At 34.6% G+C, this 27,860-nt stretch overlaps 1 protein-coding gene across 3 annotated transcripts in view; it reads right to left on the bottom strand.

Moving 5' to 3' along the window:
- The window catches only part of URI1 (URI1 prefoldin like chaperone), a 43,847-nt gene that overhangs the window by 15,238 nt on the left and 749 nt on the right, over positions 1–27,860 (bottom strand). The window contains exons 1-4 of one of the 3 annotated variants that reach the window (XM_085303788.1): positions 22,749–22,784; positions 15,725–15,759; positions 10,726–10,804; positions 8,294–8,429 (exon numbers count right to left, since the gene is read on the bottom strand). In XM_085303788.1, the coding sequence (XP_085159914.1) occupies positions 8,294–8,429; positions 10,726–10,804; positions 15,725–15,759; positions 22,749–22,769 (271 nt within the window). In that variant the 5' untranslated portion in view covers positions 22,770–22,784. Of the gene's footprint in view, positions 1–8,293; positions 8,430–10,725; positions 10,839–15,724; positions 15,760–22,748; positions 22,785–27,860 lie in introns of those variants that run through there. The other 2 variants (XM_085303789.1, XM_085303790.1) reach the window with 2 other exon arrangements.

Genomic DNA, 27,860 nt, shown 5'->3' on the forward strand with positions numbered 1-27,860 from the left:
GTATTTGCATTTCCTGGTATATACATCTGGATGAAGTACTATTTCCAAAACGTATTTGAAGTCTAGATYGGTGCCAACATATACTCATGTATTTTATATAAGCTCAACTGACTGGAATCAGTTAAGGATCTTACTGTCCTTACAAAACTCCAAGAGCCTCATTTTCCTCTGTCAGACATAGCAACAGTCACCTCTCATATGCACTGTTCTTATTTTTCAGTTAATTCCTATCCTAGCTATTCTACAGCTTTTTTTTAAGTGTATAACATACACTCCAAAGTCCAAATCAAAGAAAKGTGGCAACAGTTTTTCCACAAAATGCTCGCATCTGTGCTTTAAGCTCTTGAAGGTAGGCTCAATATACATAAACGTCTAGCCTGAGACTAATTTTCCTCAGGCTTTTATTTTACACTCATAGTAAATGTGATGCTCAGCTCTTTCTTAAACATCACCAGTTTCTCAGCCACTGCCTCTACATCTAAATATTTTTCAACAGTCATCTGATTATGCTTTTGCTTGAAAGCCAGGTTTAAACTTTACTTTCTGTGGACAGAAGTGTGTTACAGTTTGTTCTGTTATGCAATAATACAAGTTACATAGCACTTTTTATTTTAAAATGCTGTACAAGCATTAACAATGTGCACAATACCCCCGTGAGGGAGGTAAGTATTACTCTCTCCTATTTTACAGTTGAAGAAACAGACAGTTTAAGTGATTTGCCCTGGGCCACACTGCATGTCAGGAGGACAGCTGGGATTATCACAGAGTTCCCAACTCCCAGATCCATGCTCGAACTACTCGTTCAGTCCTGCATCCCCGATAAACAGGAATCAAGGATTCCTCATCAGCTAGGAGAGCCTTTTCTGTGATCCAGTCAGCAAGATCAGAGGCCCTGGTCTCCCGGAAAAGGCTCATGCACATAACTGAAAGGCAAGCACAGCTTGCTATGTTTTAAACTTGCCAACATACATYCTAAAAGCCCCTGACTTGATTCTTCGAATTTTAAAATCTGCTGGATTTAAACAATTCATTTTAAAAGCTACAAGTCTTTTTATTAAATGAGACCCCCAGAAATATCCCTAAAAAGAGGCTTCACAGTCTCCTCCTCTTACTACCCAGTGGTTTAAGCTTCTTATAGCCTTTTAAGATGGATTGAACTAGAGGCTGTTGTCCAACTTTGTCACTTTCAATAATCCTAGAAAGTCTGACATGGCTTTCAGGTGAACCCTAATAGTTCCTATTTAAATGTCTTAGTTAAACCGCTTGGAAAGATAGTTTAATACCATAGACAAGCTAGAATCTTTAGGACTGATTTCCAGGACTACCAAGGAAAAAAAACGTATTTGAATCATGAATCAGTATACGTAGATTTGTTTTGCATARCAGTCTTTGACTACTCACAAACAGTGAGATCTCCTTACATTTAGACTGTTCTTTTCCACCTCTCTTATTAGTCTGAAAGGATTTCCCCAGCTTCCCTTCCACCATGATTATCCACTCTTAAGAAGCAGCCCTCTGCTTTCTGCATATACACTGACACAGGAAAAAATAACTGGGGTACTCACTTCGTATTGTTGAAATGAACTCCAGTGAAGCCAGGTTTTACGAGACACGACAACATACTAATGCCAGACTGACACAAATTCTCATGCATGCATTTTGGCTTTAATGGGTTAATTAGCTTGGTTGGATACAAATTTTAATTATCTGAGTTTGACATTAATGTCCTTGGAGTGTTGTCTGTAAGGATTTGGGGAATCATAGACATTATTTTAGTTACTTCTGGAAACTCTGTGTTATTCAGGGATTTAAATAGTAAGAAGAGACAAGGATAGTGAGAACAGGTTGATCTATTTTGAAAAGTCAGACTTAACAAAGCAGGACAAAGTGAGATGAAGCCGAAGCTTGGTCTGCCTTGCTTAGTCCAGTTAGTCTTTGGGCAAGTTTTGTGAATATAATGTAACATAGAAGAAAAAGCTAGGAAAGTTAGAAKAAAAAACTCCTCTGGGGATAGGTAACTGGACATAAATTAAGTATATCACAGAACACGTATTTGAGATTTAGAGTTAAGATCTCTTCATCGTTTAACACAGCTTCTCAAGTAGCAGGCAACTAGCCTTAAGATGGTTATATATACAAAGTGTTTATACATGCCAGGGAACAACTACTTACTGTCAGTAGCTCAGTTCCTCCAGAGAGTGAATTGAGTATTTACACCTGAAGGCAGTAATTCAACGGGTTCTTACTCCCCAYTGTGGAAAAGCGGGGCTGCCGCCACCTCATTTCAGATGCAAAAGGAGAGTTACATGAGGGGACCACAGAATGACATTTTGCAAGTAAAATCTTTGATCCGTAACGCCTCAGAGGAACTATGATTGATCCATGGAAAAAAAAGAATACCTATTATACTGTTAACGCATACATACAGTAAGTACTTTTTAGCATTACACAGGATGAAGGCAAACTATCACGCAATCCATTGCACATATTCCACTTCTGCATTCTTGGGGATAGAAGGTATGTCCCTGTAAAAGTACAGGGCTATGCTACAAATACAAATATAACCAATGGAACAAATTATCGCATGCTAAAATAAGTGTTCTACATATTTTTGTGCTTTTAGGGGTCTATGTAAGTAAATCAATCATCTAATGAATTTAATTTTATTTCAACGAATATATATTTGATCTGCAAAAAGATATTTTTAGACAATAATTATCCAACAAACTATCACAAGTTGTTTGGAAGAAATGAGATCCGCTGTCCTACAGAAAGAATGTGCTGAGAGCTTTTCAAAATATCCTTCTAAGTTCTATTCTATTCTGCTCATTTTTCTAGGAATACATTAACTAAGATTCAGAAGAGAATTCTGATTTTTTTTTGTGTATATAAACTTAAGCCCTGTAATTGTGACATTTCTTATTTGTAACAGCGACTGCCGTACTTCTCTAAAATGTAGAACGCTGCAATTCACCCATTSGTACAGTAGCTTTGCAGCTTTTAAACAGACCTTCCTCCAATCTGTTTTATGTGTTTTCTCAGTYTGAAAAACCAAAGTCCTTTGGACTTTTAATTGTAAAAATTTGTATAAATAATTTGATTATAAAAATACTAAGTAAATGTGTCATATTTGTCTTTTAGGCTTATGCACCCATGTAACTGCTAGAATTTTTCAGTACAGTTAAACTGTTCCTAAATGCAGCCGGATGGCATTTAGACAAGCTCCTCTGTTGCTCAGTAAGAATTGTATAAAGGTAAGGGCTTCTCTGAATCACAATATGCAAATAATAGAAAGAAGTCTATTCTCCTTACTCTTTTCCACAGTGTTCTGGTTAAAATACCTAGACTGTGGCCCTGTGAGAAACTAAACACCCCTGGGAACTGCAGAGCAAATTCAGAGCACTTAGCACTTCACAGAATCAGTCCTAACTTAACAAGGGTAAGAAAGATAGTAATGGAGGTTATCAAACTAAAAATGATAATCTCAAAAATGGTTAAAAAAAGGGAGGGGGGAAGAAAAAGAAAAAAAAAAGTATTGTGAAAGAATATTCTCCAGCATGCAGAAATACTGCAGGAAAAAAAAAAGAAAAAAGAAAAGAAAGAAAAGCAACAGCTAGGTTTCTTTGCAACACTACCTGCTTCTTTTGTTCTTTGCTCCAAAAAAGTGAGTAGGCAAGTTTGCATTATGCTCTTTAGAAGGAAGTTATTTTTACTCTTGGATGAAACATTCAAACCTCTAAAAACCTCACTCATTCATAGATGGGAAACGGAAAGCTTTCCTTTCATATATTTTGGAGACAACATCCTTTTTTCTGGAAATGTTGATAAGGAACAAATTCAAACTCGTCCTCATCCACCTGGATCATCTTACTTACTAAAAACAATTGTATTTTTTAAACCCTGTATACTAAGCTATCGGTCAATTTTGATTGACACAAATATTTGTATTAAAGGTGACAAACTGCAATTTACAATTGGGTACTATCACAATACTGTATGTTAATGTAATCAGTATTTTCATTTCATGAATTCATTTGCAGCATGACACTGCAAGGGTATTCTTACATATATTGAAGACGCAATTACTAAGTAGTTCAACTACTCTCTTTTAGTGGGATTTTTTTATCTGATAATTTTTTAACAAAATAAAACCACTCCTAGTTTTGTGTGCATGTTTTAATTTCTCACCTCTTGAAGTGTTCAGACACTTGGAATACCTAGCATACCAAAGTAATCCACAAATATTTACAAGAAAAATCTATTTAATTTCTTTCCATAGTAACTACCACAGGGACTATTTTAATGAAAAATTTCCCATCTTAAAGAATTAATGCGATTACTGATATAGAGAAAAAATTTAATTTATATCATCACAAACACGTAAAAGATATAATCCCATATTCACAGAAAGAATTTTTATTCCCTCTTTGAATTCTGAAACAATACAGTCTTGCCTTGAGGAGAACAGAAATATTATGAAGTACCTTAAGCAAGATAATTGTAAGAGAAAAAACTACAATTGCATTATTGTTGTGCTAAACTGTGACATACTTAAAAAGCTAATTTCTTTTATTATAATGGAATTTGGTGTGTGTATCCTTTAATCTGCTTCACTATTCTTCACATTTTTACACACAAACATGTGTAAAGTGTTCCCCTTTATCTATAGTACTTGGTTTAATGAACTAAATTATTGTAACAAGTTTAAAATAATTAAAAATATATCTAACCATTCTGTAAAGCTCTGGGTCTAATATACGATATCTAGACATATCATAAAAACATGCAGTATATTAAAGCACTACTACAACTCAAATACTATAGAAGGAGACATCATCAATATTTTATGGTATCGTATTATTTGACAAGAGTTCCAAATTTTACCAAATGCATTTCAGCTGATCACAATGCCGAACATTTTACATTTAACTTAAAATCTTATTAAACAAAAATTTATCCCCAAATTAGTGCTTTCTATAACTGTATCAGTTAAAGTGCATTTATCACGAAAATTCAGGACTATCATTTATTTATTTATTTATTTATTTCATTTAAACTAATTTCCACTAAGAAATTCATCTGCTGTAACTGGGCATTTCTCTACTTCATAGAAGTATCTTTTCATTTGTTCTCCTTCAAAAAGGAAATTTAACAAATCTACTCAGACAATAAGGATGACCTAATCAKTACTAAATAATACTTAAAACCTTTATATATACTACACTCTTATTGCTACCCCTAACTTACAAGGCTTCACTCATACTTGCTCTTATCATTTGATTTATCTCACATCCCCTATTACTACTTACTTAAGCATGCAAACTCAATATTGTCCATTCTTATATTTATCTAACATACACATAGGGAATCAAATTGTAAAGAAACTTTTCTGTGAATCTTGGTTAAACTGCTCAGTCTGTGACATCCTGTGTGATTAGCACAGCTCTTCAGTGGGTAAACCCCTGCAAACTAGTTGAAGACAGTAAAGGAAACTCCCCAGAACGAGCTGGAAAACAATATTCAGAAATAAATGCATTACAAGATTCTCCTACCCTTTTCTAACCGACAGCCAGTCCCACTAAAAAACTAAATCTTAAACACTCTTCAGGAACAGATGGATTTGCCATACTTTACTATTCTCCTATATTCAGGAGAATAAGACATGAGATGGTAAGTAATGAAAATGTCTTCTATTTCCTTATAACTCTCTATTTCTGCTAAAGCACTATGTATCAGTGCTATACTAATTAAGTTCATTTCAGTTATCTGAACAAATTTGACTAGCCAGTTACGAAAAAATATCCATCTAAATAAAATACAGCAGTACTGAATAAAATTTGTAGATTGCAGAATTAACTATCAACAAAAATTGCCAGTTTACATACAGCAAGCAGTTTTACCTGGAATCTTTCTTTATACTCTTTAGACCCCAATTCCTATATATTAAAGCCTTTAAGCATGCACTGGCCTTAAGCGCATGCTTAAGAAAGCTTTGCTGTGTTAGGACCTTCTGAGTAGCATACAGGACATTCAGGACTGCTTAAAATGTAATCCCTTGAAGCAAGCATGCCCTCTTTTCCAGGGAGTATGACCTACTCATGAAATTTATGCCTTAAGTGAAAAGATTAGGTGCTAAAATTGAATCATGTTGCGTCAATGTAACGGTAATGCCAAATACACGTCACCCTGTAAATTATGAAGCCACTACAAACACAAAATCCCAGTGAAATCAGAAGTTATATCTATTAAACTACAGTGCCACACAGAAAAGAGACTTTAAAATAATACTTAGGAAATATCAGTCTTTCACATTTGTGCTGTAAGTGGCCACTTCACATTATTTATCAATGGCTTATGCATCTTCTACGCATATAGCTTTCTTTCTTAATTAGAACAAACAAAATCTCCAAGATTCTCCTTTTATTTGCCCTCACTTAATGTGAAAATGGTTGAAAGAGTTTAAGTTGGTTGTATTTTTTTTTAACAGGAGAAAACTGTATCAGTGAAAAAAAAATGTGCTTTGTTCAGCATCATACATAATAATATGTCTTTTATCATCCAAAACTGACAGCAGTCTTTTAAATAAAAAGTTTTTAGTTAATATCAGTGTTTTGGAGCCTCCCACTGGCAGTCATCAAACAGCTGAAAAGTGAACCATCAGCTGAATGGAGGGTTTATATCTATACATCAAGGACTATTTTCCTTTAAAAAATGAGTATTTCTGAGTTCATATTTTAAATGCAATTTAAAAGATCATAAAGGAAAAGAATCCAGCATTCACTGTGCATCTCCCAGCAGACTACTTAATGTTCAAACATCTACTATGCAAAGGTCAAATGATTTCACTGAAATGGTGACAAAATACTCTCAATTCCTTAAAAAAAATATAAGATGATCAAGGAAAGAGATATGGACCTCAGATCTTGCAAGAGTCACAATAAATATTGTGGATTCAGTTCAGTAAGAAAGAAAATTGCTAAGTTATGCCAAGAGAACCAGATTAAGATAGATATAATAGATAAAATACAAATCACTTATTTTTGGTTATGTTTTTCATAAAGGAAATACTTTAAAGGAAAACAGCCAATAATTTTTTATTAGAAAAAAACTTTTACACATATACTGCTTGTATAGAATTACAAAAAACAAATTCACAGGGAGAGCCTCTGAGGTATTCTGCTATAGATAGCAATATAAATAGCTGAACTTAAACAAAATCCAGTGTAAATAATTATGCTATAGCTGTAACATAAACAGGATAAAGTTGCTGTGAGTAGTCATTCAAGAATGAGATAGATCATAATTTTTAGGTAAAAATGATATAAAAAAATTTATTCAAATGCTTATCCAAATCTAATAGCAAAAGCTAATAGGCACCAATTTACTTTGCATTTTACTGTGCTTGCCCTTTCCTGACCTTTATTCCAAATATTTTAGGCTCGCATTCTTTCTAAGATAAAGAAGTTCCAAAATGTACCATACGCAATGCTTGCTGGCAGTCCAGAACATTGCCTAGTTCTCCTGGCTCTTCAATGTCAAGATCCCAGTGGCAAGTAAAAAGAGCTGGAAACAAAAAGTAACTGCCAATCTGTCTGCATGATCCTAATTTGCTGCTATCTGAGAAGAAAAATGGTCACCAATGGTACTTGATCCGGAGATCAAGTGGATCCACACCAATGGAGAGGAATGTCAAGTGCAGAAGGCAAAAATGAAGTTGAGTGGCAAGTCCAGGAGAGCAAGMGAGAAAAAGCCTGAGCAGTATGCATGTACAGAGTGAGAAGAAAGCTGGAAACCGGTACTGACAAAAAAAATACAGGGCAAGGCAGCAAAGGTAACAAAAGACACAGGAACAGAATATAGAGCACTGGATATAGGAAAGAAGGAAATTAAAAGCAGAAGTACAATGTGATGTACACTTTCTGGAAAAGAACACAGCATTTCTCATATTAAAAAAAGTGATAGAATTTTTTTACTTTTGTATATGAACAAACTAACAAATAAATGTTGACTGATCCCATATTCTAAAATCTAGCATCAAAACCTGTATTTTGATAACTTAGATAGGTGTGTCATAAAAAACAACAACAAAAAGCTCTGGTAAGATGCTTTAAAAAATCAGATAGATTCCATAAAATATCAAGTAAAGATGAAAAATAACATGCTACATTGATACTACATCTAAATGCTATTTCTGCTAGCCAGCTCACCAAACAAGAATAGTCAAAATGTTACTAATTTATTAATACAAAAATAATAATTTTGACTATTAAATTATGCTAAAAATCATACATACGTTTTTTTCTGTGCTCAACTAGGGCAACAGCTTGCTTTGCTGAGCATTTTGAAAACCAGTTGTCCCCAAGTAGAACAGTGACCTCATTGGTGTTGACAAGTTTTCCTGGCATGAAGGCAAGAGGTCCAAAAGGTACCTGTCAAAAGCACAGAAGAAACTGCTAAAAATCACTAAAGAAAATAAAACTAGATAGGCATCCATGTCTATTTAGAGAGAAAAACAAAAGTAAAATATAGAGTTAAATAAATTAATGTTATTTAATGACAAATTCTTTATAAATATTCAAATGACCAAATCCATTTGAATTCAGTATTGCACTTACAAAATCAGAATATTAGTATCTAACTAGAAAATTAACTTGTAAGCCTTTATRATAAAAACACTGTTACTTGTTTAGGTAGGTTAAATATTTATTATACAYAGAATATATTCATTTCCCAGTAAAAGCAAGTCTAGCTTTGTTAAAATTTAAAAAATACTTTAGAGATACGGTCAACTCAAAAATCAGTTGCTTTTTAGCATTATCTGTCTTGCTAATAATACAGAAACCTCAGTTCAAGTTGTGGGGAGCTATAGGCAAAAAACAACAGGATCCTAGAGAGTGTTTACTCTCACTTTGTCTTACTGTTCAACAGTATGCTCAAACTTCAAGCAATGCTCTACCAACTACATGTACCTCTTCCAACTTCACTCCAGGCACAGCAAGTAATACATAAAATCTGAATAATTAAGATAGTGATAAACACATTTTATTATTTAAAAGGCGCTTCTTAAAATGTGTAACCCATACTTTAATATACTTTACAATATATGGGATATTATTTTTATGATCCTTTTAAGACACACTGCAAGCCCACATTTTGCTTACAGTCCGTAGGCAACTCCTACCACTTAGGACTAGCCTCACTCTGGCCTCACTCATGCTTCACGYACCAAAGTTCACTGCATTTTTACATTGACTCGGATCTACTATCATCTGGCTGCCTTTAGCCTCCAACCTCAGAGAAGTTAGGAGGTCAAAAATAAGTTCAATGGAGGGAGTAAAAAGCTAAGAACCACAGCCAGCTCAAATTTCTCTCTCTCTCTCTCTCTTTTTTTTTTAAGTAAGAGTAAGGGGGGGGAGAGAGAGAGAGAGAGAGAGAGAGAAAGATCTATCTTGGTCTGTTCTGTATCTGCTCCTACTTTATTCCTTTGCTGCCCTCCTCATTTCCTTGGGATAGCCAGCTACTTCCTCATCTCATTTTTGCTGAGGCAGCGCATTCAGCTGGGGAGCTCTGTTTCCTTGGAAAGAGATTTTCATTAGCTTATGTATCCAGAAGGGCATCTATATTTGATCCGATTCTGTAGGAAGTAGGATCTTTAGGTAAGATCAATGCAGAACGTGTTCTTTCCTGCACATACACTAAGCTTTCAAGTATCAGGCTGCACCATTTGCCTGTTCACTCTTCCCCCAAAACAGTGAAAGAAAGATTAAAAACATATGAAAATATTTGGCTAACAGGATAGGAACAATTTATATATATTTAAAATAACAGATGTTAGTTGACAATGCTGCTTTAACTAAGAATGAGCAATATCTAGTTTTTAAAAGATACTGTATTTTTCCATGCTTTGGAACAACACGATCCTTTTGCTTTACATCACATGGCCATGCATACACAAATGATCACAGGATTACACATATAAAACCTAGAGCAGAGCCATTAGCACTAGTAAGGGAAACATCATCCTCTTTAACAACAAAGTATACTCCAATGCTGTTTTACTAAGAACTCCATAGTATACAGGATCAGGTTGCCAAGTAAGAAAGTAGTTAAGCACTTTGCGCTTAAATTAGCCCTTCAATTATTTACAATATAACATCCTCTGCTTTCAAAGATACTTTGAATTGGACATTAAAAAGTCAAAACAGAAAASCCAGTATATCTGGTAAAAATTCTTTTCAGTATATGTCAACAAGGTAAAGTCTAAACAGGGAGCTGCGCAGTTGCCACAAAAGATTTCAAGAACAGAAGATTACTATGTCAATGTGAGCATCAGTGAAACAAAAATTAGCAGCACCTTTTTATGTAAAAATCAGTGTTCTAGGGTTTATTTCCATGAATCAGAAAATGCTATGGCCACTTTCTTCTCAGGAAATGACTAAGTATCATAATTCAGTCATAATTATAGTTTTCTATACAAAAAATTTACATATCAAACGTCAGGTTTTGTGTTATCATTTATGTCATTAGTTCTCAGTTGTCAGTAACATTATAATTTACAATGAAGAAAAGAGAAAGAAACAGAAGCAAAGGTTTAACTATTTCCATAATAACTGTAATATTATTAAGTACTATATGACAACCTGAATAACACCTCATTGCCAGTGCAGAAACTTGAGATACTAAACATTTTAATCCATTATGTTGAATGAACTATACCATACATACCATGATATCATAAGACAGTTTATCAGGCAACGTACTGAGTCGTTCTTGAAGAGCCTCATAATCACTCTCCACCTTCTTCCTGTTGACAAATTCAAGATGACTCAATTTCATATCTGAAGTAAAGAGTTAATGATTTTCTGCTAGTAATTCAACAAAATATTTTATTTATGAACARACAGACTTAGGATAGATTAGTAACTTATTTCTAAAAGACTTTTAAAATGGCCAACATAATAGCTACAAATTATTTTATAATACTGTATATTAATGTAATAATAGCCACATTATTTTTTCAGATTACGCATGCTTTTCTGGAACTTTGTATGGTGCACAGGAAGAATTCGTTCCTTCGCTGGGCTTTGGCATATCTCACTCTACRTTCAAATTCAAGAATTATACCACCATCATTATTTAGAAGAGTAACTGAAAATCCAGTTTGTATTTTAGAAGAGGCAAATTCTTCAAAGTATTATTTTTCATAAAATATTCGTGACCTTGATTTGGGCTGACATAAATGGACAAAACTTTAATTAATTCTGATTTTCATATGAACTTTTTGTTCTTACCAAAAGTCAACATTCCTGAAAGATCATTTGACCACTAAGATTCTGCACCCTCTTGAAACACTGACAAGCAATATAAATGTGGAACATCCCTTCTACTGTTCCCTTATACAAAATACAATAATAAGGGTCATACACTAGGTGCTGCTATAAAAGATAGAAATTGTTTGATGAACTCAGACAAATTATTCCCATGGTAGATACCTGACTCTTCCAGAGAAGATACAGCATTTTAATTGCTACAGGGGGTTTTCTCTCCATGTAAAAGAAACAACTCTACTCCCTCTAAAAATCCCTTATGTGAAACACTTCTGCTGCTGCAGAAATGGACAACTATCATTTTGAAGACTGGCAGAAATCAGCCTCGACAGRAAGCATCAGCCATACAAATGTCAGGTTCAATGACACTGAACTTAGCTGTACTTCAAAATAGTGCATATACTACGGATGGTACTAAATTCTGAAATAGAAGGCAACCGAAAGCACAGACTAGCACACTATACAATGTTGATCCAGGATGCAAATTACAGGTTTTCTGAGAATAACTCAGAAAAGTAATGTTACCATAAATTTGCTGAAAAGTGAATGTAGTAGTTGACAACACAACTCAAAATATTATTATTGATATTCTTCAATCATCTTAAGATTCGTATAAGAAATGTTCTTCAGCATTCATTATGAAATATTGTATGATACCCCAATGTTTACTCTCATGTGCACCTACAGTTGAACTTTCTTGTAATTACACTGCATTAAGCCTGCAGTATTTCATATTTCAAGTTGCTGAACTTGTCCTGAACAAAAAATTTAGAATTGTAAATTACTCAGATACTAAAACTGTATTCCATATAATTAAATTATAGAAGATGCTTGCTTCTTCTTTGGTTTAATTGTTGTTCAGTTTCTCCAAGCCATTTTGTGTAAGTTTTTCTACTCACTGATCCCAGGAAAATGAAAATATTACTCACTTCCTTCAAAGAGGAAGGTTAAACTCATGAATAGTACAAAACTCACTGAGATGCTTGGAAAGAAAGCAGTATGACAATTTGTTATCCGTAACAAGTAGTAATTACTTAATAATAATATTTACAGAATCCAGTCTTTGTCTCATAGAGATCTACATTTTCAGAGAAATGGACAATGATGCAGTCATACTAACTTACTATTCCTCAAAACAAATGTTGACTTTGGGGAAGGCAAATTTTAAAAAGCAGCATGGAAGATGTAGGAAGGATGGAAGAATTCACACTTCCAACTAGATTTCTTGGAATAACATTCCTCGAGAGACATGCTTAAAGATCTCTCATCTGCCTTCACCCTCCCACCCGAAAATAAATAAATGTCAGCTTATTGAACTAATCCCACTTGTTTTCTTTAAAGCGGAGGGAAATCTGACTAAACAAACCTTAGACAACATGCATAGGCTGTCATTATAACGAGAAGGCCTTTCTTGCTGCCCTTTGCCTGTCTGGTTAATACGCTGACTAGAGAACTTTAAGTGATGTTTAAAAAAAGGGGGGGGGGGATTTTTCTACAAATCTAGACTGAGGATTTTCCTGTTTTTTTAGTCAAGTATTTACTGCAAACCAAGACTTAAAACTCAATAAAGACATTATATTTTATACATTTCAAGCATCTGAAGTAATTCTGCAATCTGTAGGGAACTTTAAAGATTATGGCTATGGGAGTTTGAAAGGTTACTGTGTTTATTTTGATGCTGTCTTGCTTTTTTGATAAATGATTACACATTTGAAAGCTTTTCATTTTAAATGAAGAAGGAGCAGTCAGATATGTAGCATGAGATCAAACTTGCTGGTTTAGGACCAACCAGAAATGTAGCCAAAAGTGAAAATTGTCTAACATGGAAAAATGGAAAAAACTAACAAACAAAAAACAAACAAACTAAAAAACAAACAAACAAAAACCCCCTATTGAAGGCTTTTTCCATGGATCAAGTACAAAGAGAAGACTCCACGGGAAAAGAACACTATGAAAAGTAAATTTTCTCTCCATTTCAAGCAGTATTAAAAACTCCCATCATTTCATGGCTGGAAGTCACTCTACATTTATAAGATTTCTTCATTTATCTGAGAAGAAGACAGTGCCGTTAAGGTCCAACTGCAGCYCATTACTAAATAATCTGATTAGAGTACAGCAGAAATCACTTGCTTCAAATACAGGAGGATTCTATTGCCCCAATTCATCACATTTTCTACTCAGGCAATCCTTGGAAGTAGAATTCCTTATGTGGTTATCCACTCATCCATGGGAGCAAGGTCAATGGAAAGAATACTTGGGAAAGAGCAAAAAACGTTTCTTTTTTTCCAGTGGAACTACTGCCTTTTGCTGATCAAATTTCTACCATGGGAATTTCTGAAAGTGCAGACACATCCTAAACTGGACCACTGAGATAAAGAAAATTAAAATCAATCAATTTCATTTATTGACCTCAGATAGATCTACTTAAGGAAGGAAGCTGCCCTCCCTCTTCATCTACAGCACATGATTATGTGAGTTCTTGGTATGCCATATACTAAGAACGTAAGTGAACAGTGAGAATGAATACTTCATACTGGGACTCCTTTTCTTTTTTAAATGTCCCTAAAAAGGTAAATACTATGTCTAATCCTATACTGGACCCATTATCAGATTCATGGCTTTGAAAATGTAAGTTTGTTACACTGAAAAAAAAGAAAAAATATTTTAATGGAATTGTACTGAAGTTGGACATGTACTGTTATTTACCTGATTCTATTTAGCTTTATTCTGTGTTACTGACTACTTAAAAGGTCTTATAAGAACAAATTATTCAGCTGAAACAAGAGCACTCAGCTCTCACACAGTCAGGATCTAAATATAGATAGTAAAATTTAAGTTAATTTTTCCAGAATAAAAATTGTATGGATGTGCTGAGAACTGCTTTTCTACAAAAAAGGTATCAGTAACTCAAAATTTCCCTTTGACATTCCATGCAAAATACACCCAAAAACTCTGGTCATGGCCAGAGTTTGTTCCAAACCAAGCACACAAGCAACCGCTCCTTCCACAGTCAACTCTCCCACCTCATTCTACAAACCTCAGCCTTTTCTATCACAGGGAATTAAAATAATTACAAGTTTCCAAACTTTTAAAGATGTTTGAATTATTTTTTTCCTGTCAATTATCTTATTTCTGAAAAACAGTATATTTTAGTAAAAGAATGTACATGCAGAATTTCACACTATTCCAAATTGGTATGGACACTGCATTAAATTCCTGAAAAAAGTATGTGTATCATGGAAATTCTGACCAACTTAACTACAGCAGCACCAGTAGGCACTTCAATGATACTTTCCTTATTGAAATTTAATGCAGTCTCTGMATTTTAAACATAAATGAAACGTTAGTTTTAGATTATATTTTGCAAGCCAATAGTCAGAATTTAATATGATGATGTGTATAGATTGCCTTGATTTTTTTCCTCTTATCCGGTGCTTGCAGCCTATGTGCATTTAAACTAAAAACATTTGATACACACTAAATATAAATTATTTGCTTGGAGATCTTTCAGGCATGAAGAAAAAGCCTCTTAAAATAAATTTAAAATATTATATGCTTGATGGTGTATAACCAAAGGTTTAATCTCACCACTAAAGGGGCAGTWGCTGTGATTCTGCAATAACCCTGCAGACAATAATCAAGACAGCTCCTGTTGTTCTCTCAGTAAAATCATGGTAAACACAGCATGGATATATTGTAATTTGATATCTGTAAGATCAACTGTTATATCTCACAGTAACTCATAATGTAAGATTTCATTCACCATTAAATGTACATTTTCCTCAGATGCCATAAAAACCTATTATTTACTAAGCATGTTTTCTATTAACTTTAGATTACCAACAGAGAAAAAAGTGCCCAGAGATAATTTTTTACACAACAAATCATTTCTTTCTAAGCTCTACACACTTAGGTTATATAGTTGAGGAGGGGGTAGGAACAACAAGGAAACATTACTTTCACTTTACATTTTAGTACATGTGGGAGAAAAAGCAAAAATTTCTCTACCTGCTCACAGTTAAAGAGAAAACAACTAAAAATAATTATTTCCACATTTGGAATATCTTTTCACCAATCAGTCAAATTCAACATTAATCTCACAAGGTTACTTGGTATACATAAGGGAAAAATGACAAACAAGAATGGTATTTAAAACAGAAGTATAAACACCAGGGTTTGGTGTAGTTTTCAGTTAAAGTAACACTACCAGTGGAAAAAATATATACTTSAGAGAGAGCAAACTGCAATAATTCTGAGCTATCTCAAACTATAAACCGCTAACCATGCTAGCAGAATTTGGCTAACATTAGAATAAATAATAGGACAGTAACTTTACTAAAAAATAAGTAGGTTGCTCATTAGTATTTTAGGCATGTAATCAAACATTTTTCACTTACCAGTGCTGGATTTTTTCTTGGCAGCTAGTGACCACCTGTCATTAAAACAGATAACTGCTCATGAAAAAACAAGGCTAAGCACACAGCTGCAATGTCAATGTATCAGAAACTAGAACAGTAGCTTTACAGATTTGGAGGTGTCTCTATATACATTTTTATTTGTCAGTACAAAGGCATGCGAATGGTAGTTCTTAAGCTGCACACTTTATCACACACTAATGCAGACYGATAACCACAGAACAAATTACAGCTTTTCAGTTCATATTTTGGTACAATACCTGCTCCATAACTATTAAGTGACACACGATACAAGATAAGTAGTATTTTCTGCAATCTGCAGATCTTTTTCTCAGTGTTATATGCTTGCAGAATAAGAAAACAATATACATTATAACAAGACATCAATGTAACATCCATACTCATTCATTAGAAAAACAAAAGAATTCCACTGCATTAAAACAATTTTTCCATTATCAGTTTATCTACAAATGTTTCCACTAGTAGCTTTATACCAAAAAAGCACAAATGAATTTTGTAGTGTTTAAATGCAAGGACATTTGATGCCATTACGGGCTGTTGGCTTCCTTTCTGTTCTTTCTGGCTACCAAGAAAAAAAAGAAGTTTTACTCTATTTCTAACTTTTTTTATGCCAACGCCTTCCCAAGACTTCAAAAATAACTTACAAAGTAAAGTATATTGTTAAACCGAAATACTTTTTTCTATTTTTAACTATTTTATAGACTCTGTGGATATAGCAAACAGCCAAGATGCTAAAACCTGTGACTTTCTCTGATAAAATTACACAGAAATTTTGTCTTTCAAAACATATTCTGATCTCTGAGAAACAGTTATCAAAAATATAACACAAATAATTTCATTCAACTACAGGAAATCCAATGAAGCTATGAGGTAATTAAATACGTCTAGATGTCTTCTCAATGTAAGTATTCTTCAGATTTTTTTTTCAAATTTTGTTTTTYCTATAGCCAAAATAATGCTAACGTTTGAAAGCAATTAATGAGAAAATTTGCAGAGAAAACAATAACATAYATTCAAGTCCCCCTGAAATCACTGGAGCAGATAATATTTTTTTAAAGAACAGAATGAAAGACAATTTTTTTTTTCAGTTAGCATATGTGCAACTATTGCAGAACAGATCCCAGACTCTGTAGTTTTTATTCATACAGGAGCAAAAAAAAAAAAAAAAAAAAACTACTTTGTGAGCTAATAATTCTTTAAACAGAACTAAGTACTTAAAGAAAAAGGATCAGCTCTGCATTTGTGGTTGCACTATTTCATAATCCATCACAAAATTTGGCCAGGTAGCTTGTCCTGCTTAAGCCAACTTTAAATTTATCATTTGCTTTAAACTCTCATAAATCAAATKCCTGTATTTTCTTTAATGTGCAAGCTAACTATTTTTAAGGTTCAGAGTAGAGATACAGACTCCTACAGGACATAAATTCAGAAATCTAATTCATACTATTAGCGTTAGGCCCATTTTAAGAGTTAAGTTTCCCTACAAAGTATCAATCATACAGAGCAGCAACATTTCATAACAATGCTAACATACAATGGAGCAGAACACTAACAAATACAAGAGTCAGAAAATATTCTATCAATGTATTTCACTCCTTCAGATTTGGTAGTGATTGCAAAGTACGCAACATAATTAAGTGCACAAAAATGTTCATGAAATCCTTTAAGAAACTTCCAGTTTAATTGCCCTAATAAAGATGAAGATGGGAAAAAAAGACAGGAAGCTTTCCATTCCCAATACATGACTTTCCATGCATGAAGTGAGCTAAAAGCACAAAAAGAAAAACCCTGCAAACCATAAGAGCAGCATGTTCATTAACCTCTACATGATAATCCTTTCGTAGCTGCATATTAACTAGTTACATATTCATAATCATTTACATTATTTAGAGGACCTTCTATGAAAATTTTCAGGCTATATCCATTAGCTATAATGTTAAAGGTTACAGAAGATAGTCTACTTAATGTTTCCAGGAAGCTTTTTTTAATTAGTAAATATGTAAATGGAGCACATATGCTTTTTATGTTTTTTTTTWAAAATAGCTCATCAGTAAAACAGCACATGGGCATATGCTGTTTCCACCACCCTTTATCCCCTTAAAAAAAAAATCAATAGCACCAATCAATTTTAATTTAATTCTTCTTCTTTGATATAATCTCTCTTGAAGGGATACTAAAGGGTGGAACCAATAACAAACCTTTTCATTTCAGTGGCCAGGATAAAATGAGACCTTCTACAGACAGGCTAAAATATACCGTCTTAAAAATGTTTCAGCTCGCACGTATAGGACTGAACTCTTATAAAGAGAGAGAGAGAATAAATATTGAAAAACAGAAGATAATTATGTATATATCCTCTATTAGGTCAGTCACACTGTTTGGATAACAACTGGTTATATTAGAGCAAAGAAACAGATAAATACATAAACAAATCTTTGATTCTTTGTCTTTAATCAAAAACAAGGAAAATCATTAGTCCATCTTCCACACACTGTTTATATCTAGAGCTAAAATTAAAGAAAGAAAATTCCTTTCAGGATAAATAAAATAAATCACCAGTTCATTTAAGTTTAATTTGTCTGGACAGCTAGCACCACCAATAATGCATTACTTTTAAGACACTATAGTAAAAGTGGTATCAATAAATTCTGAATTCTCCCCTTCTAGGCATAATAACATATGAATCTGTGAATGAATTAGGTTATCAGTAGTTTATTTCCATACTAAAATACTTATTAAACTACTCTTGTAGCAAATTTAACATTACCTAATCATGAGTCCAGTTATCCAAACAGCATCCACTAGTACAAAATACATTCCATAGTCTTAAAATAAAACAAACAGGAAAATACCCTGTTCCTTCTTTTTCTCTAATAGTAATTTGTTAAAATTTAATATTTCTCAAGATTCTGATTCAACAGAAAGGTATCTGATTTCAGAAATACTTGTTAAAATTCAGTTGGACCGGAAAGCACGCAACTTGCTTGAAGGTTTACTTCCAGCAGGTTTTAGTCTACTTAAGGCTACTTATCTTTTTGGGTAGCCACAAGGGGGCATCATCCTGTGAATTTCCTTTCTAAGTACAGTTGCTAAAAGACTGCATTTTTGCGTGCTTTTAATTTAAAATGTAATTCCTTCTTGATTAAAAACCAAACATTTAAAGTAGGAGATTAGATGTTGGTTCTGCTCTCATTATTACTATTTTGAGCTATTTAAATGCAAGTTTACATTATTGCTTTTAGGGAAGCTATTGTTTCTAAATTTAACTGGTCCTTCCAAATTCCTGTTGAAACTGAGATGAGGTAGTAAGTGGCTAGCTCACAACTCTGGGTGAGTGGCCACAGCAAGTAAAATTTTTTTAAACCTCCATTATATATGTTTGGTATTATCAACACTTACATATGCAGCAATTTTAGTTTAAGCATTAAASGTTAAAACAAGTACAGCAAAGAACAGCAGGAAGGATCCACTTCAAAGTTGTGATTCACTTTCTAGGTATCATACAATTCCAATCTGTCAACCCTAACACAGGATAATTTGCAGGCTAACTGGACAAAATCACCCCAAAACAATTCATRCTATACAGCCAAAGACATTGCTATCTGTCTGAAGGCAGAGATTTCCTTTTCTTAGCTGTACTTTCTCTCTTTCTTATCTGCCAATATTCCATTTTCTCTGGGATAACCCAGCTAAAGAGGTCAAAATTCTTCCCATGCATTAATTAAACTGCACAACACTTTTCCAAAGTAGTGAACTGGTTTTATAGACTGAGCAACTGAACAGCGCTGGCCAGCCGCAGACCYAGGAACAGAAGCCAGGCCTCACCACTGGACAGCCGCACAGCGCAACGGTCTGTTGGGAATGTGTGAAAAGGATGCTGTTACATGAGCCGATTCTTACCTGTCCCGGCCTGTGGGTCTCTAATTTGCTCCCCATTACTGTACGCACACCTGCTACCTTTCCTCAACAGGTCCTTCCCTGGATGTGCAAGTACGTTACTTCCTATTTTCTTCCCACCTGTTGCCTCTGCGTGCGCCCATATCTAACAGCTGAATATAATGCTCTTTGGGGTTTCTGATCATTCAGGCAGTGCAGACATAGTTCTGCTCCCTTCCCAGATACAAGACTATTTGATTTTATTTAGGTAGCTCTCTAAGGTAGAGCGCGTGTATGTGAATGTCTCTACTAAGCAGCTGCACTGCCTACAAAGGTGATGGTTTTAAGCACACCATGAGGGTAATTCTTACCTATTTCTTATATATTCTGAACAGTGATAAAGAAAGCTGCTATGTCAAAATTTTATTTATGTCTCGTCTTGGGAAAAGCTATGAACAACAGAGCTGGTATTGCAGTAGCATAGACATTTTAGGGTAGCAATGCTAAATCTGCTGTACCTGAATCACACACAGTTATGTTCAAATGCAAGAAATAGAAACTGCTGTATTTAGGATGAAAGTTAATTTCAATAGGTGAAAATAAGAAAGTACCATCAGATTAGGAAAAAAATCCTAACTGAATGAGAGGGCATCTCCAGGTTTGTGGGTCTGAAAGCGTAAATATTCAGCACGTGCAGAAAAAAAAAAGTTTCATTTTAAACAAATTGCTTGTTAGGCTTCTAAGAGGCCAAACGTGTGACATTTCTACATACATACTTGTATAATTTGTTTCAAAACTGTGGCTCACAATCTGGTTGATCTTCTGAAATTAGAAGCCAGGGACACAGATCTAATCCCAGCTCTGATTCTGTTTCTTCTATATGGCCTTGAGCAAATCACAACCTCTCAGTCTACATTTCTTCATCTGCAAAATGGGGATAATAGTATTAACCTACCCACCTCAGAGTGTTTAATGATGATTAATTAATGTGAGAAAAGCACTCTAAAGATGTAAGAGCACTATATAAGTGATAAAGCATTATTTACCACTTGAAAAGTAATCTGAATAAAATCAGATATGCAAGTAATTTGTTTACATGTAGCAATAATATAATTTGTGACTATTTAATCTTGAATTAGTCTCACTCTAAACATCCCTTTCAATCACATTTCCAGTTACTTAGGGGAAAATGACAGTATGGAATACTTTTTGTGAAAGCAGAGCAAGTAATGAGGCGGTAATTAAAGTAAGGGTCTAATAAAGTCTAAAACCAATGACTTGCCTTCAGGATATTGTCTCTGCCATTTCGGACTGTGCAAAGATCTCAATCTTGATCTTGATTCTGTTGTTTAGAACCTTCCAGGAACCACAATAAAAACATGCCAGTTTTCTGAAATGTAGATCCATGTTTACAAGGCTCACAATAAATCCAAGCTAACTTCCTCTACTGACCTAATAAGGATGACTCCAACTCTCCGGAGCTTAACTGCTTAACTTCGCACAAGCAAGTATTTACTTCAACTGATAAACACAGGAGCTATCTCCAGCTATACACATTTGCAGTATTGAGACCCACTATGCCATTTTGCTAATATGCAAGAGATCTCTGTCGCACCCAAAACCTAAGTTTACTGATGAGGTAACTAGTTCACAACATGACTTTATATTACAGAAGAACACTAATGGGTAATCTCGGTCTCTTGCTAATAAGGATGTAACACACCACACCAATATTTAAAATGATTTTTCATTCTTCCTCAAAAAAAAAAAAAGGAAAAAAAAAGAAAAGCATAGTATTCACCTGAAACACAGTAACCCTTGATGGAGAAAGACAGAATTAACATTTGCACAATTGTTTTTCCTAGAGCCCAATTTTYAATTAAAAAACAAAAGAAAACTACTAAAAGTTCTTCAGTCTGTTGGCATACTGTGTGATCTAATGGCAAAGGAAGAAAGCATTTCTGAGCTCTCATATTCATTATTAAAAAATATTACTGGAAAACACTACTTATTATCAAACTGTTCGCATAAATATCCCTTTGAGTGGAAATTTTTCTTTTTTTTTTTTTGTTTTGTTTTGTTTTTTTAAGAAGTATCTTTGGAAAAACTATTGAAGGAAAGAGGAGACAAAACGAAATACAAATCATGGCAAACATTTTCCTAAAGAAAAAAATAAACTTCCTACTTAAAAATAAAATCACAATTTTTAATTCTCTTTATAGCAAAACAGATGAAGATCTAATATTTTTGTATTAATTGTCCACGCACAATGGACTTTCTCAGTTTTCTACAAAAATTCATACAACTATTGTTTTTCAGTATATTAGACCTAGCTTCTGACTGAAATGATTTTTGTGAGCTTAAAAATTCTACCTGAATGATCACAGATTTATAAAGTAGACAAGAAAATATCTTATCTCTTATTTGCCAACTGTGAAATTCTGCCCACTTAGACTATTTCATGTTGCAATCGCTGCTGTGGTTATAGGTCATGTAGACAAGTGAGTTACTGTTACCTTGCAGAAAGTCCACATACGCACAGGTGAGGCTGACAGCCCACTTGCACTCACTGATACCCAGACAGTGTCCCATTATGTGACACAGCACCCTTCTTCCTTGCTTTCAACCACGAGCTCTCAACATCAGTTTTGCAGTTTATCAAATCCCTCTGAGAATCATTTCAAATCACAAAACCAGCAAAAAAAAGTGAATCTAACAGGAAGTTTTCTGCTAAACTAGTGAGTTTAATCAGCTCTGAACCAACAGAAYTGGTGCAAGGGAGGAACAAATTAGAGTGAGGTCTTGTTTTTCCTTGTTACAAGTCAGTCTCCTTGTCATGTTACTTCATTTTAAAGCAGAGCTAAGGAACTCATTTTAGCTTACTTCAGGTGATTATATTCATGTGGCTATACGATACAAGGTAGCCCAGATACCAGGACAGCAGTATACTAATGTAAGCATTAAACTAGCATGACCTAACTTACAAACAGCTTATGCAGGYTTTGCAAGTTTTGATATACTCTGCATTGAAACTACCATGACGCCAGTAATTCCTGAGTTAACTAGTTTAAAACACACATGAACTGTGGCAACTGCCAGATAGACATACCTTCAGGCTGTGGTTCAACATTCAACAGCGGTTTTGAGTAAACTAGCATCAATCCCTCTCTGTCTCCAGCTACTCAGTTCCATCAATTTTTCCTTTCAACTCCTGCACACTTGGCTGGCAAAGACATTTGTGCTACTGTCCAGATTAGGGAACTGCACTGGCCGAGAAATAATTTAGAAAAGAACAGAAGCAAAAAAATGAACAATTAAGTTTGTTTTTAAGATGGATCACAGGCCAGGTCACTGGAACAGTGTTATTACCGTGCCACTCTAAATTGCTCAAAGACAAACAAGCAGTCACCATAAATAAATAAATAAATGAAAAGTTTTCACCTAACTAAAATCATCTCCTTCTTGGATAATTCTTATAGTCATAGAAGAAATTCATTTCAYAAAAATCTTCAAAAATCTTGAAGAAAGGACTGAGACTGTTCCTTGCAACTGCTCTGACTTGGTCTCAGCACGGCCACAGCTCAAAGGAGCACCCATCACAGGCTCTCCATTTCCCATCCCATTTGTGCTGACATCTGACACTACTATTTGGGCTTGAACTACTGGATTCTGTCTACCACACAGCAGTGTGATCATAGGTGCCGGTACGGAAAAGGTGGATGAATTCACCCCTTTTTACAGTAGCCAGTGCTTCAGCCAGCTTAAACTGAGACTGAAATTGCAGTCTGATGTAAGAGACTAGAGGAGCACACAACAGCTCCCATGGTTTTGTTGCCATTATGTTTTTTTCCTACAAATTGCACATTTCTAGAATATAAGAATAAAAATCTAGATTTTTGTTTGTCTGATAGTTTCTTTATATTAAGTCCAAAGTAGCTATTAGCCCTATAGATGTGGGGATATTCTCCAATCCAAGCAAACCTTCTGCAAACTCAAGGCTATTATAATGGCTCTTAACCTCATCACTACCCTTTCTTGTCCTCACTGGAGGGAATGTTACCAGAGGAAAAAGTGAAAAACTGGGGTGGTCCTGATGCACAAGAAACCCCAAAACGTAGGCAGTGACACTGTCAGCACAAGTGAAGCACAGCTATCTTGACAYTGCCATATTTTAAACTAAAGACAGGACTTGTGGCTGGCTAGCCTCACAGCTGACAGGAGATTACACCCACAACAGTCCCTGCTTCACTACATCCCACCTGAGCTTCATTAAACACAGCCTTGACACAGTCCAGAATCTGGCTCACTGGACTGTGGTTAGTTGAGGAGAGAGACCACAAAAATAGAGCAATTGCACACTACAGCACAGCACTCTACAGATATAAAGAGCCTGCCTTCATCTGCTGCTTGCCCTGAGACCCCCATTGACCAACACTGGCTTTTACAAGGCTTCATCCAAGCGCAGTACTTCCAGAACAGCTGATGTGTCCTAATGGCCCACTCTGAAAAACTGAAGTATTGGGGTAGTAGTTGCACTAAGAATGTCAAGATGGCAAGCTCTGAGCTAGTGCATCCTTTTGCAAGACTGGAACTTCAAATTAAAACAATACAATTTTACAGTCTCAAAGGAGGAAAGAAATACATGAAGTAAGTGGTACCCAAGTCATTCTGAGAAGAGAGATTATGTTCATAAACTTACAGAATACAGATCTACATAAATGCTAAACATACTAAAAATGATTCCCAAGCAGTCATGGTCATGGTATTTACTGATATAATCTGTAGGCGACCACAGCAGCAGCACATTTTAGCAACATTTAAATGCCGTGGCTATAACCACACACATACATATTAGTTACTGATGAGGCAAGGAGACATACAGACTTGCCCACTCCAGAATAAAGGCAACAGTCTTTAAACCCTTTTGTGAATAGTTTAACTTCATAGTATTTCATTACCACAGAAATACAACTTAATATGTTAATTTATTTCATAGTTCTGGMCATTCTGCAAACTGGCAGACATCTAAGTCATATTATTAAGAGCAGAGGCAAATATTGCTACTCAACAGTTACCAGAACGTTGACTGAAAAAGTAAAAGAGATGATGAATTAACACCAGAAAAACAATAATGCTTAACATTTGAAAGCTTCAATCTTCCAGATTACGAGTGAATTTGTCCTTTTACTTGAAACAGTACATGAGAAAACATTATTGGAATCCACTAAAAAAAAAAAAAAAAAAAAAAAAAGCACTGGATAGAGTGGAGTGGATGTCATCACAAATTTCTGTAGTGTTAGTTTTTCAGGACCTTTTAGAAAGGAGTATATCAAATGAAGTTTCAGGCACTGTGTTAACTTTCCTCAAATAGCTGGTGTAGAAAGTGAAATCCTACTGCACCAGCATCTCATACTTTCCCTCTAGAGTCTATTAACTTGTATGCAGGCTGAAAGAAGTACAATACTCTGAGAGACACTATCCTGGAAATCACACTGAATCTCATATTTTGAGTCTGCTGGCAAACAGTTCCATTTGCTCCTGCACTGGCAMGAAATGTGCACGACCCTACTCAGTATCACTGATTTTTTTTTCTTGACTGTAGGAACTGCTTTAAAACTGTCAAGTAAATTCATAATACAGGTATTACTTGATAAATACTTAAGCAGAAGCAGACAGCCACTGAATTAACTCATAYAGGAAGATGAGAAAACAGAATAAAAAAAACCTAAGTTTAGGATTCTGTACTTTGTTTCCCCATAAACCCTTCAGGTTATTTACTGCTATAAAATTTTAAGTTCCCAGGACCTTGAAAACAATTTGAAAATTAAGGATCACACAGCCTCTATTAATAARATTCATAAAAATTAAGGATCTGCCATAATACACAATGGCCACTGAGTTACCATAATAGCTCTATTAAACCTAATTGTGCTTTGTTGTCATGATAAGTGACATGAGAGTCACTTCCTTGTCCTAATTTTATTAAAAAAAAAAGTCAGTAAATCAGTGTAATCCTCCCTTCTCCTCTCCTCCAAAAAAACAACCTGTATTGACAAACAACACTGGAATCTTTTAGATTCTCCAAACCTAGGTTTGCACTCTACAAATGTCTCTTGGGTCTAATCAGTTCTATAATGTCTCCCATCATGCATCTCTTCGGCTCACTGTAAATTCACTGTCTACAGAACTCTTACCAAATCACCCAGATCCAACTGGTCAACCTCCTATCAGCTAAATCTCAATCRTTTTGATTGCAGGAATAAGCATATATAAGATGTTGCTTAAATTCAGGTTCTATTGTATGAGAATTCACCTAGTTAAATATTCTTTTTATAATTCCTGTACTAACTTGTAATAGATTTAATACAATATTTTCAGCTAACATATATTGCTTCTGCAATTGCATGAAATCCATGATATATACATTATATTCTTACAGAAATATCCAAAATTTTACACAGGCATGGTGCTTCCAATGACAGTCTTTATCAAGAAAATTACAATATATTCTTCTATAATTTATCCCCAAGATACACATTYTAAGTCATGTTTTTATACAAAGTGCCTTTAGTGGGAGCACTGAAAATTGCTTTTAACAGTTTGGTCTTACTATGACTACAAATTAACAAGATAAAATCTGTCCAACAGGCAAGCAGTCCTAAGCAAGAATTAAAATTACTTTTCACTAGGGGTCCTAAACCTGGAAGTTGCAGCTTGAATCAGATTAAAGATAGAAAGTCACRAACATCCTGTTCTTTTAGTATTTTTAAACAGGAAGGAAGCCTCAGTTAGGGTGTTCTCCAGAGCAGCTCTTTAGCACTTAAAAACTCAATCCCAAGGTTGAACCATAGTTGTACAATAGCTTAGATGTTAAAACAATCAACTGTGATTCAAAATTATCTTTAATTCTGCAGACAGATAATTCTGCAGATGTGTTTTACTACTGCAGTAAAGGCTGTCTTCAGACTAATGGGAATAAATGGGTTTCTATTTATTTAATTAAAGATGACTGAGATAGAACAATATCGCATTAATTAAAAAGAAATATATGCACCTGCTTTAATCACAGCACATACAGATAGAGTTCTAACTAAGTAACTTTGCTATTTGTTGTGAAGCTCATGCTGCAGATTACCAGTTTACCAACATACTGGATAACTCATTCTCCCTCTCTTGTGCTGAGACCAAAACATGAGCTTTCAACCTCGGTAATTTTGTGGGAAAAATATGAATCTCAGAGAAGAGGCAGGAGAAATAAAAAGACCTCCTCCATCTTAAAATACAATATTTTCATAACTGAAAATACTGTTGTAATCCAATTATATATATTCATTGCATAGAAAGAACGTCTACTATATCTTCATCATGACACTCCATTGTAACCAAGATTTGTAGTTCTTTAGTGTAATTTCATATTGAAGCTGAAGTGTTCAATTTTTTTTAGACAATTTGCAGAAATTATGTAAAGTTTCCCTATGATAAAATATAATGTTGGTACATCAGCCTAACAGAGGCTTAATTAACGGTCTCCTGGGCCTCTTTCCTACTGGATCAGATCGGTTTAAGAAGAGTCTTACTTACAGAGGGGTCTTACCATGAACGGGGAATAATTCTGTGTGGTTATGACAGAAATCCACTCACACATTAGGCCCAAATGACAATAACGTATCAGAGATATTATTCTTCACCAAATTCTACCACCTTGAAAATTAACTGAAGGAGTCAAAGCTGACAGGTTGCTATCACCAATTAGTAATAATAGGTTACCACCCATACAAAAGAGACTGTACTGACTATTCCAACAAATCCTCTTACTGTTCATCCACATTAATGGTCAGTTGATTAGGCAGATCTTTTAGTAATCATCTAGTCTGCTATTCAGAAGCAGATACCTTCAGATATTCCAGACAAAGTATGTGATTTACATCCTGCATGCATTCAGCTTCCTTACTCTTAATGAAAGCAACAATTGACAAAGCAATATATAGTGAAGATAAAACACAGYTTTCCTTTATAACTAGGAAGCTCTTATGCATATCTACCAAGCATTTTTAAAATGTTTTTCTGTATGAGAAAAGTGAATAGAAAAATTGAAAAGCAAGCAGACTGTGGGTAAATAGCTATCTGTGCCAATGATATATGAAATACAACCACGAGTTCCACACTGTGTGCTCACACAGGACTCACTGCATGTCTAGGACTTAAAAAAAAAAAAAAAAAA

This window comes from Rhea americana, unplaced genomic scaffold (assembly GCF_003343005.1).
Source record: "Rhea americana isolate MKP2758 unplaced genomic scaffold, rheAme1 scaffold_20, whole genome shotgun sequence".
In the NCBI taxonomy this organism is placed as follows: Eukaryota; Metazoa; Chordata; class Aves; order Rheiformes; family Rheidae; genus Rhea; species Rhea americana.